We start from the raw sequence: 12,297 nt of genomic DNA on the forward strand, positions 1-12,297 counted from the left end.
GGGGTTTTTTTTATTCGAAAGCTTGTCACCGAGTCTACACGTCTACTAGATGAGTCGCGCACAGATTGTGCACGATGCGTGCGCGTGCCCACGTTAAAAGGTAAGGACAATTTGGCAGCTGCTTACTACAGCTATGTTTAAAATGGCAGCAAAATTGTTAAGTAGCATGTGAGGGGTCAAACTAGGGGTATTTCATGATGCTGAATCCATTGCAAGCATTTGTTTTGCACGAAAAACATTCCATGGGCGACAAATGGCCCCCACAAAATGGTGAAAAGTGATGATTCAACACTAAACCATCGTTTTGTGGGTCCGATTTTAGCCTAAAGAATGTTTTTCGTGCAAAACAAATGCTTGCAATGGATTCAGCATCATGAAATACCCCTAGTTTGACCCCTCACATGCTACTTAAAGCAGATTTATTTTTTGTATTTTTCTCCTGTATAGTAAATTAATGGGACACAAACACAAATCAGTTTTTTATGAGGTTTCCCCCAGGAGTTGAATTTCAACCTTTTAGTACATATTATTACACACCTTTAGAAACACATTGGTGAAGACATTTCTTGGTAACGATTTACTTCGCAGATTGGTCAAATATCTTATAAAATCCCCTTACTATAAAGAGTGTTTGTTTAAAATTCTCAACTCAACCCTTGTTCTATCTATCTTTACCAGAGATGGAGATATAAGGCAACTATTCTGAGATAATTACTTGTATTCAAGCTTAGAAAAAAACAATACACACAATAAGCCTAGAATGAGATTGAGAAGGTGGAAGAAGTACTCAGGATATTTTACTTAAATAGATACCACAATATAGAAATACTATGATACAAGTACAATATTAAAATATTACTTGACGTGGAGGTACAAAAATGTTGACATCAAAATATACTTACAGTAAAGTACCAAACAAAAGTACTCATTATGCGGAATGGCCCATTTCACCATAATTGTTGCATTATATGCAACAATATGCATTAATGTGGTCATCACTTTAATGTTGCAGCTGGTACAGGTGGGCTGATTTTAATTACTTTGTGTTGCATGGGTAGCTTAACATATAATAATACATAACGCATGGCATTAATGCAAGCTTTGTATTAATCAAAAGCTGTACAGTAAATAGTAAAGCTGTCAAATAATTGTAGTGGAGTAAAAATTACAATATATGCATCTGAGATGTAGTAGCGTAGAAGTATAGAGCAGGGGTCTTCAACAGGGCGTCCTTCCTTAGAGTTACTATATTTGTGTGATAGTATAATTATTTGAAATGAACAACTTGAACCCTCGCATCCCTATTCTCAGGAGAACTTTAGCCAAAAATAGCATATCTACAAGCTGCAAGGCGTTGAGAGCTTGCAGATCGGCTATTTCCGGCAAATAGGTTTGGTGTAGAGGTAAAAAAAAAAAAGAGCAGACCAAGTACATAGTGAAAGGTCAAGTTTACAAAATATTGACGAGTTAAGTGGTTAAATGTCTGAAAATACACATTAACATGAATCCAACATACACTGATGACAGTGCTGTCAAACAAGTCTATGAATCTACCTATAAAATCGATGAAAATCTGCATCACACATTTATACAATATGTAGAGGCGGGTCCCTGCTTCATCTCTCTCAGCTAGGGGGTCCTTGGCCTGAAAATGTTGAAGACCCCTGGTATAGAGATTAAGTAAAAATACCCTATTGTACATAATATGTACAATAGTAGTTGAAAGTAGTACATATATTATATGTACTACTTTCAACTACTGTTGAGAACCATAGAAGATAAGACTAAACCATAGAAGAGCACTGAGAAACAAAGGAATGTATCCAAAATGAACAATGCCATGATCAAAAGGTGCAATATACAGTACCAACCTATACCATCCTAGATCCTACAACATTAAACCAGAGCCTGCCAAACATAAATTCCTTCTGCTAAACTACAGTTCTGCAACAGTAATCCAAAAACGGTTAACGGTTAAAAAGGTTAAAGGACTACTATAAATTCAACATTTATGAAAAATAAACACGAACATCTTAATAGAAAATCGTCTGCTTAGATTCCACAACGGCTGTCTTTTAAGCTCGATAAATAGCTACCTTATTCGCCATTCCCAATGCAAAACGCACAGGACTTGTTCCACAGCCAAAGAGCAGTTGACAATGGTGTCGGCTCTATCCGTTTGAGTTTTTTGACAAAGATGTTTCTCCAAGCCGATGGCATTTCTTTGTGCGAGGAATGGGACAGGGAAAGTAACTGGCATTGAACCAGGGTTGTGTGGTCGCAGAGGCATCCGTGTGTCGCTTGCCAGCACTGTGGGTATATTTTAATTTTTCTTTAACTTTATTCAGAAGAAAGAGATGGTGTCTCGAATGAAAACTTGAGTTGAGGAGCTCCCATGAGAGGGACAGACAAAGCACACACAGTACAAAATGCTTGTGTTGTTGACCCGTTAAAATGACACAACAGGGTTATAGACCCAATCCTTGTGCTGTAATGGTAGTAATAGGCTCTCCTGGTGCCCACCGGATTCCATCAATAGGTCTTTACAATCTTTAATAACATTTGCTCATCATCTAGGATGCTTTTAACCTTTACAGGATACTGTATAGGTTACTATACACTATGTCAGGGGTCTTCAACGTTTTCAGGCCCAGGACCCCTTAGCTGAGAGAGAGATGAAGCAGGGACCCCCAGATTCCATATAGTTTCATCGTTTGACAGCACAATCATCAGTGTATTTTGGATTCGTGTCAATTTGTGTTATCAGATATGTAACCACTTGAACCGTCAATACTTAATAAACTTTACCTTTCACTCTGTACTTAGTGTGCTCTTTTTTCCCCTCTACACCAAACCTCTTTGCCGAAAATAGACGATCTACAAGCTCACAATGCCTTGCAGCTGTGAGCTTGTAGATCTGCTATTTTTGGCCAAAGTTCTCAGAATACGGACGATAGGGTTCAAATGCTTCAAATAAAAATGTTTCTATCACACAAACATTTGGAGGACCCCCTGTAGTAACTCTGAGGACCCCCTAGGGGTCCCGGACCCCCTGTTGAAGACCCCTGCACCCCTACACTATGTCCCTTCACTGAGATGAAGGATTTTCTTGTTTCATAATCCAGTCATGGGGCATTTTGATCTCGGTTCCACCAAATGTACTAGACTTTATTTGATTCAGTCACTTAATTCTGCTCACAAAAAAAGTGCTTGCTGGAGGTAATGTAATGAAAGGGTTATTTAATTGAAGTAACAATTCCAGAGCATAATGGCTGGATGAATGACTGTGGTTATATACAGACTCCCACCGAAATGGTTGACAACCAGCAGGAACATCCACAGAATGTGTGATTTTAATATTCTAGTGGTTGCTGTGGTCTCCGATCCTTTAACTGTTTGTCAACGTATCCCACATGCACAAAGGGTGGTGGTGGTGGTGGTGTCCCACAAGCATGGAAAGTGTATGAGCAAAGGAGGCAGCGGTCGAAAGAAGGGGAAAAACTCAATGGATCATATTTGCATACCCTCACAAGGATTGATCAAACAAACAGAGTTCCCATGGTCAGTGATCCTGTTATGTAATGTCATGTTCAGGTTTAAAGGTCCCATGGGTAAAAGGTAAATGTGCTGTGTTTAACTGGTTCCCTAAAATCTACACAAAAGGCATAAACTGGCTTTACAACAACAACTTTGTTTTTTTTACAAGGGTTCATATTTTAGATAGTCATCAGAGAAAAGAAAATATGAGTGTTAAAATGTTTTCATTTACTTCTTCGTTTTAGTGATTTTTGATTTGCATGCATGCCCCCAGTTTGGGGGCATGCATGCAAGTGGCTAAATATGTCTTTTTAGAAACAATAAGGCCATTCCCAAGATGCACCGCAATCTTTCATGGGCAGATGTGACTTATGGGTGCTGGTGTAAATAGTACGAAATTGCCGGCTTATTGTGTCGAAAATAGAAAAGAACACGGTTCTATGGTGAAAAAAGCAGATCTACATGCTCACAACACCTTGCGTAGATCGGCTATTTTCACAATTTCTGCCTCTAATATTTGACAATTTGTCGTTTTAGAAAGTCCTTAAATTGTCACGTTAGAAATGTGCAGATACCCTCTATACACTTAAACTTTATGCAGTTTCGTTTACTGTTGAGTGAGAAAACAATGTTGCACATTAAGTTAATCATCTGGGGACCCCCCAAAATAATTTGGCCACAGGTTGAGAACCACTGTTCTAGTCTATAGCAATGATCACAATATACTGTAGAGCTTTACCATTAAAACAAAAAACGTTATCTTAACCAGATAATATCACTTACCCTACCTTCGAAAAAGGTTCAGAAAAGAAGTGAAAACTTTTATACAGTGTGTTCATTTTATAAAACATTTTAAACAACTTTTACTGTACCTTGACCGCTTTCTTTTTGTGCCCCTCATCTTCGTCAGCCTCTTCGTGTTCCTGGGCGCCCTGGGTTAGATTGGTGTAGTTTGCCAGTTTATTGAGGAGAGATGAAACCATAGGGTTGCTGTCCATCTCCTCCTGCGAAGTTGAAAATAAATATGTTTCAGCAGCGTGAAAGCCGTTCAGAAAGGGTTACCACTTTTATTAAGCCATTTAGGCCTAGACTTATTTAATGCTTTATCTATTGAAAAATAGCAAATATACAAGCTCACAGCGCGGTACCGAGTGCTTCGTCTTTGTATCCACAACTTTCCAACATCCCATAATGCATTGCGCAGAAGTTGGACGGAGCTTCCGGCGCCGCAGCCGAGTGTGATCTACAAGCTCACAGCGGTTGCATCTGCGACGCGACGTGAGCTTGTATGTCTGCTGTTAACCGGAAGTGTGGTGCAAAAAAATCTCCAGTAAATTCCCGCGGAAAGAGGTGGATATACTGTATCTTTTTAAAAGCGAACATTTGTACATCAAATATTTGCTTCTGCATGGTCTCTAGAACAACATATTTTGAGATGGGGGTCCGTGGCCAAATATATGTAATTTTGGGGGTCCTTGACATGAAAAGGTTTGAGAACCACTGATTTAGAAAAAGGATTTAGAAGACATTTATAGAATCGGGTCAAAAATATTCAAAGACTATTCATATTCAAAAATAGCAGATGTACAAGCTCACAGCGCGGCACTTGGTGCCGGGCTGCAGGCTTGTATATCTGCTATTTTTTTAATAGTTAAAGCATAAAATTATGTTAAAGTGGTTCAAATCTAAAGTGACACAGATCTGTGTACAGGTCTAAAAATGGGTTAAATCAAGTATCATTTAAAAAAAGGATATAATTATCTCTATGCTTGGCCACCGGACGGTAAATTAGCCAAATGGAGGGAATGAAAAACAAACTCCACTCCCAACGTTGGATTCCACAAAAATCTTAATTCACTGGATATTCACGAATCAAAGGATGTCAGAATAGCATGGCTGGATCGACTCTACGCCGACTGGCACGAATAGAACCACAGTGAGTGCCGAAGTTACTTTATTCTTGGATGCTATGCTAGACGCCAGTGACCGCGGAGGGACCAAGGACAGCCAAATGGCACGGACAAGTACCAGGAAACAGTTCATTTGAATGTATTTAAGGGAAAACAACTTTTGGGCAAATATATTCTTTGATCAAATCGATACTGTGTTATAAAAAGACTGGCCATCGTTGGCTCACAATGGTGCGTGCTGACATTTGAGAGGCATCACCATTGCACCATAAAAAAGATAGGGCACACAGAGGTCACACACACAAGTTGATGAAATATATGCATTCTTTTACACTTGCTTTTATATAAATATACTTAGACCTTATTCAAATGATTAACAGAAAGCAAAGCATTCAGGTGATAATACTAATGTTTGCATTTATTACAAGTACAAGTACAAAATGTGAATGATCTACCTTCAAATGGCATTCTGAGATGTCTGTATAAGATTATACAAATTAATATTTGATATGTGTTTTTTCACATCATGCCTAATGTTAACACATTGTTGACTTCACCTGAACCACTGATTTAATTCATTTATTACTTCAAGCCCATAATGGCAACACTCCTATTCTTCTAGTCTATTATAGCTGGTGATCAGTCATCACACCAAAAATAAATCCTTCAGAGATGCTTGGAAGCTTGAGAAAATGAGATATTGATGTCCAGGGTTTCCTGCAGGAAAAAGTCTTGACCAGGGGGGATGTCATGGCGCACGCGCAAAGCGCGTGCGCCGAAAATTTTTGATAATTAATTAATTAATTCGAGTAATTAATTCACTTCATTTTTAATATTAATTCTTATTTTTGCCCTATACAAACACATGAATGTGCCCACAATTCGTGCACAGATGATGCACTATGCATGTACACTCTTTTCACAGCTTTCAAACAAAAAAATCCGCTTGGAAATCCGTTCAGGCATTCAGGAGATACCAGCCCTTATGTTTTCTTCAAATGTAAACAAACATGGCTGCCATGTTTGAAAGATAGGGTTGGTATGGGGGTTAAACATGCAATTTCGCGATCGCGATCATGCCTAGTACATTGTTGGAGGTCCAAAAAGTTTTTTTGAAAAAAAATTTAAAAAAAAAAAAAAAAAAAAAAAAAAAAAAAATTTTTTTTTTTTTTTTTAGACCCTTGGGGGGGCGGGGGGGTTTTCTGGCCGGGCGGGGCGCCTGGCCTGTAAAGTGCTGCAGGAAACCCTGATGTCATGACAAAAGCACCACCTCGCTACACCCGCTAAGATAGGTTTCTCTTTAATGCCATCATTGATATCTTGTCAAAACAAAACTAAGTGCATGTTCTGACACGCTTGCACATCAAAGGAAAGTAACTGCACTACATAGGCTGTAGTAATAAATAATAACAATAACAACAACACGTAAATGGTTGAAGAGCATTACCTCGAAGAGGGCCATGTTCTTGCCATCGTAGTTGTTCCCTGTGTCATTGTCGGTGTTGTTGATAAAAGGGCTGCTTTCCTTCGTTTTGCCATCGCCTGAAGAAACAGAAGAGAGATGCTTTTCTTTAGTGGAAATGTAGGAGTAGTTAAAAAGCACAAGATAAAAACCTTTTTCACATTAAGGTCCATTATTTATTCGGCATGTGAGCCTCTCAGATCAAAACCAAAGAAGATTTTGTCCACAAGTCCATGCTGTATTGATGTTGATAACATAGCAGAGATAACTGGCAGACGTTAACAATTGACCCTTTGTTAGCCTTCTGGTTGGTCCCTGACTGACCAACCAGCAGGCTCTATCTGCCTTGTCCCACCCTGGTTCCGCCTTTTTTATGTTGAATTTGCTAAAACATAATAACATGCTGAGTCACTATACTGCCACTGAGCAGCTCCATTTTACTGAAACCAAGTTTGAAATTAGAATGGAAGACACAGAATAACAATACCAAGCAACTGAATTAAAATGGTAGTGGATGGAGTGTCCCACCGAATGTCCCACCAAGACACAGAAACCAATGGGTGTGAAGAGGGGCGGGACAACGGGCGGGACTTGACAAAGGGTGAAATCTTCTTTGCCTGGTCCCTGCTGGCCAGCATTCACATTAGCCAAGATTCTTCCGTGCCCAAGTACACTTCATTCAACTGTAATGGTATTCATGTGCCTCAAGGGAGCGCAGCGCTTTGGGAGATAGCGAATGTCATGTCGCAGAAGAAGACTCACTTGTCAGAGTTTAGAGTGAATAATAAAGTTTAACTACTGTACAGTGTATGTTCCTGTTGGTGTCTTGAGTTGTAATAATAACAGAACAACGATACACAACCAAAGCATTGGGGGGTGTTGGTCTTGGAAACATCACAATGTAACATTGTCTGTAATCATCATATAACAGTGACGTCTTTGGTGCATCCTTGGTACAGGTATCTTAATAGTGACGTCAGACCAATCCTTATTTTTATCCTAGCAGTAGCGCCGCCCGCTACACATGATTCCTTTTTTGTTTGTTTTTTCACAGCTCGTGCTTCTCACACACAAAACGGATTATCATTTCTTGTTAACATTTATGTACAGTAGAACTATCAGGAGGCATAATCCAGGTAAAATAATGTGTCATTATAAAAGAATATAAATTATATATGATTAGCAGTCCACTTCCTTCTATGGGTAAGGATGACCAAAATAACTTTGCTTCTACAACTGGTTCCGTTCTAGATTCATGCTTTCACCGAACAGGCGGCCATATTTTGGATCCAATTCCGAACCAACTTTTAGGGTTCTGAACCAATTCATTTTCAGTGGAAACACTTTGAACTGGTTCAATATTAGGCGGGAAAAAATAACTGAACCGGTTCAACATATAGACCGGGCCTTATAGACAAAGCAGACTAAAAGTCTTAAAAGCCTTAAAATGATCCAAAATGCTACAATGACAGTATGAGTTTGGTTTCTTAACACCTGGGGAGCCAAACTCGTTCAGGGACGAGTTATGGCCACTAGGTGTCCCCCTGCCACAGGAAGTTATATAGTTCACAGACGTGGCAACAAACAGTTAACTTTTTGAGACTGGAGCTGCCCTTTGAATGACCCTAGTGCATTACGTCACCCACTCAATGCAGGCAGCCCCTCTGGGGAAGACATCACGGAAGGACTTATCATGCTTTACATTCTACTTTGAAACATAAGAACGGCTTTATCTCAGAATGACATGAAAACTGCCCCATGGAAGCAGAGAGCTGATTGTTTTCACGGCGACACTTTACCGCGATTTTACCGCGATTTTTGGATTTTAGTTTCGCGAGTGTTTGTAAACAAATGGATTATCCTCCTCAATCTTCTCTGGACACGCACGAAGCTTGCGAGGCACGTCAAAACAAAGCGTAAGTCAATGGTGGCAGCAGCAACAGCTATAAATGTTATAAACCTTAGCAGCCCATGTGTTAATGTCCAAGACCTTGATGGCTCACTTGAAAACTTGTTCAATCGTTTGCAGAACTAGCAAACCAGTTTGTGAAACAACATTGTGTGCGTTTGACAGAAGGTCAAGGTTCTCGGTACGACCCCCTGGCTTTGTGTCAAAGTGTCCTTGAGCAAAACACTGAAAACCTAGTGCTCCTGATGAGCCGACCGATGCCTTGCAGGGTTACCTCCATAGACGGTGTGTCGACTAAGAGAAAAAAGGTTTCACTATTTGCTGAAAGCATTTGTTTTGCACGAAAAACATTCCTCGGGTTAAAAAGGGACACAACAAAACTGAGCTGACCCCAGAAAAGTGATGACTCATCACTAAACCATAGTTTTGGGGGTCAGTTTTTAGCCCGAGGAAGGTTTTTAGTGCAAAACAAATGCTTGGAATGGATTCAGGATCATGAAAAACCCCTAGTTAGACCCCTCACATGCTACTTAAAGAAGATTTTTTGGGGGGGTCTTTTTTTCCTGTATGGTAAAGTGAAGGGACCCAAACTTGAACCCCCTGAATTCACCTTGAACCACTAAGAATAAAATGGAAAACTTTTAACATGTTTTTTGGATGACTCTAAGGATCATCAAAAACCTTGCGATTTCTTTTGGGTCAGGCCCTTTTTTTGCTTAGATTGACTGGCCTAGTTGGTGCCTTGCATGGTTTCCTCCTTCCATCAGTGTATGAATGTGTGTGTGAATGGGTGAATGTAATGCACAATCTATGTAAAGCGCCTTGGATAAAGGCGCTATATAAATGCACCATTTACTGTTGTGTCAATATCGATCAGATAATGCTTTTAACCAGTCCAGGAGGGCACCATATTATAATATACTTATACTTAGACCTTATTCAAATGATTAACAGAAAGCAAAGCATTCAGGTGATAATACTAATGTTTGCATTTATTACAGCAAATATTTGCCTGCTGAAATATTAACAATAGTTAACCCTTGGAGATAGCTTCTGGTTGTACAGAGCATTGGTTTTCAACCAGTGGTCCAGGGACCACCAGTGGTCCTTGAGGGGGTTCCGGGTGGTCCCCAGCTAAATGATGGAGAGTTGGTAACCAAATGGACCCTTATAGATCTTTAACTCTTGAGAGCATAAACTATTCTATAGTTATATTCTACAGTATATAGTTGTGGGTCTGAGAGGCTAAATCTCATTAAATGGTGGTCTGTGACTCAAATGCCCAATAAATAATGGACCTTGATATGAAAAGGGTTGAAAACCACTGGTCTAGAGGCAAGCCTTTCAGAAGAGTAAGATTATTCCAACACTAGAAAGGGGTGCTCTGCGATGTGTAATATCACTTTTGCACAGTAGTATATTCTAAAGTATCCAATGCTATCCATCCTCCTTTGCTTTGCAGTAAGGACAAGGTACCTGGTAATAGGCAGAATGTGACAGATGGGCGGGGGTAATGCAAAAAAAAAATATATATATATATATTTTGTGGATTGATTGGAAAAACACCCAGGGAATGTTATGTCTTCCTTCATCTACTGTCTGGCGGCGTGCAAAAACACAGTTTGGCGCTGACTGCTCCAGAGATTACACACACAGGCAGACACAGAGCCGCACACAGAGCTATTAGTAGACAATTAAGAGGTGTTGTGTTCAGCTGGCTCTATTATGCTGAATACGCTTTCTAAAGACACTATGAGTTATTGATGAGCAATGTGGAGGACATCACATTTGATACAGGAATGAAACAGTATCAATGGCCTTCACTCACTGGTCATTGATTCATTCCCATTCATTCATTCACTCACTACAAAGAAAAAAGTCCTGCCAAGAAGTCGAGATTATTCCTATTTAGCTATTTTAGTCTCTAATTCCCTGGCTTTTCCAGTATGGCTAACGAACCGATACTATCAACAGAGGACAACTATAGCCTCACAGCAAGACCAACAACAGGCAATGCAACCACTATAACAATAACCAAGTTAATTTCAGCAAATACATCCAGTTGTTCCCACTGGTAGTAGATAATACAGTGATTTCACATAGGGACGACATTGTTTACATGTTCTAGCAATTTCAACTCCCTCTGGGACCAGAAAGGAGAACCCCTTCCCCTACTCTAAAACTGAACTACTGACCTCTTGACAAAGTGACAGCCGATAGGAGTTTGAAATATGGAAATATCTAAGGCTCGCGCATCCAGCTTTGTCAAGTGTCTATACTAACACAATTGGCCCCAATCGGGGAGGGAAGTGAAAGATGACAGTGAAGCGACAATTTAAGGACTTTTAAAGGTAGTGTAAGTGATTTCACTTAAGTTTAAGTTTAAGTTTTCATGTAGGTGACAGGCGGAGGCCTTCCTCCAATCATGATCAAGTGGGGCCAGGCCTTGGTGCGTGTCAGGCCCGGCCCCACTCGACCACGATTGGAGGAAAACTTGTCACCCAACAGTTTTTTAAACAGCTTTTTCATCCTCACAGGAGATAAGGCTGAAGTCCAAATATGGACCAAACACTCTATAGTAACTAGTACTATCAGCACATTTAGTTATTATTATTTGAATTAAATGAAATCACTTACCCTATCTTTAAGAACTTTTTAGTACCTACAGCAACCTACAAGACCATTACTGCATCAAAGTAATCAAGACACTATACTATAAACATTGACTAAATTGTCAAATAATCTAAGAGGGCAAACATTTTGAAAATACCTGGTCTACAAGCTTGTATATCAGCTATTTTTCCAATATTCATCTGTGGAACCGAGTCAAACTAAACATAATGCCTCAACTCTTACAATTCCAAATGCTTGTCAGGGTTTGTGTGTGTGTGTGTGTGTGTGTGTGTGGTTCAAAATATGATTATTTTGAACTAAATGATCCCATGACCCTAGTGCGACCTGGCGGTCGCTTATCTCCCGATTAGGGAGTCTTACTGGTGCTGTGTGAAACTACTAGTGAAAACTATGATGAAAAATGTTTGTCGACTACCTTTTTTCACTGACGAAAACGAAATAAAAACTAAACAAAAACTAAGCTATGATGAATAAAACTAAGACTAAATATATCGTCAATTTTGTCAACAAATAAAAGAGGGACTAGAGTGGAGAGGAGATCCAGTAGAACTACGGTAAAATACAAGTCAATTCATTTTTGGTTGCGCTCGGGTGTTGCTCTCTGAAAATAGCAGATCACAAGTGAGCTTGTAGATCAGCTATTTTCAGCATGCAACCAAGTGTAAAATCCGGCGTTACAACGCCACCAAGGCCTGCCAAAACATTTTAGTCGATTAAATCAACTGTAGATTTAGTCGACTAAAATTGTTTTATATTTAGTCAACTAAAACTAGACTAACCCTAACACAAAAACATTTCATATGACAAAAATATCAGAGCCAAAAATAACTAAAACTTAATGGAAT

The 12,297-nt window shown here is 39.5% G+C and overlaps 1 protein-coding gene across 3 annotated transcripts in view; it reads right to left on the minus strand.

Moving 5' to 3' along the window:
- The window catches only part of LOC308307002 (solute carrier family 12 member 7-like), a 113,488-nt gene that overhangs the window by 60,327 nt on the left and 40,864 nt on the right, over nucleotides 1-12,297 (minus strand). For all 3 annotated transcript variants that reach the window (XM_080752072.1, XM_080752071.1, XM_080752070.1), the window contains exons 2-3: nucleotides 6,895-6,989; nucleotides 4,410-4,541 (exon numbers count right to left, since the gene is read on the minus strand). In XM_080752072.1, the coding sequence (XP_080608198.1) occupies nucleotides 4,410-4,541; nucleotides 6,895-6,989 (227 nt within the window). The remainder of the gene's footprint in view (nucleotides 1-4,409; nucleotides 4,542-6,894; nucleotides 6,990-12,297) is intronic.

This window comes from Nannobrachium achirus, assembly GCF_963921795.1.
Source record: "Nannobrachium achirus genome assembly, chromosome: 21".
NCBI lineage: Eukaryota > Metazoa > Chordata > Actinopteri > Myctophiformes > Myctophidae > Nannobrachium > Nannobrachium achirus.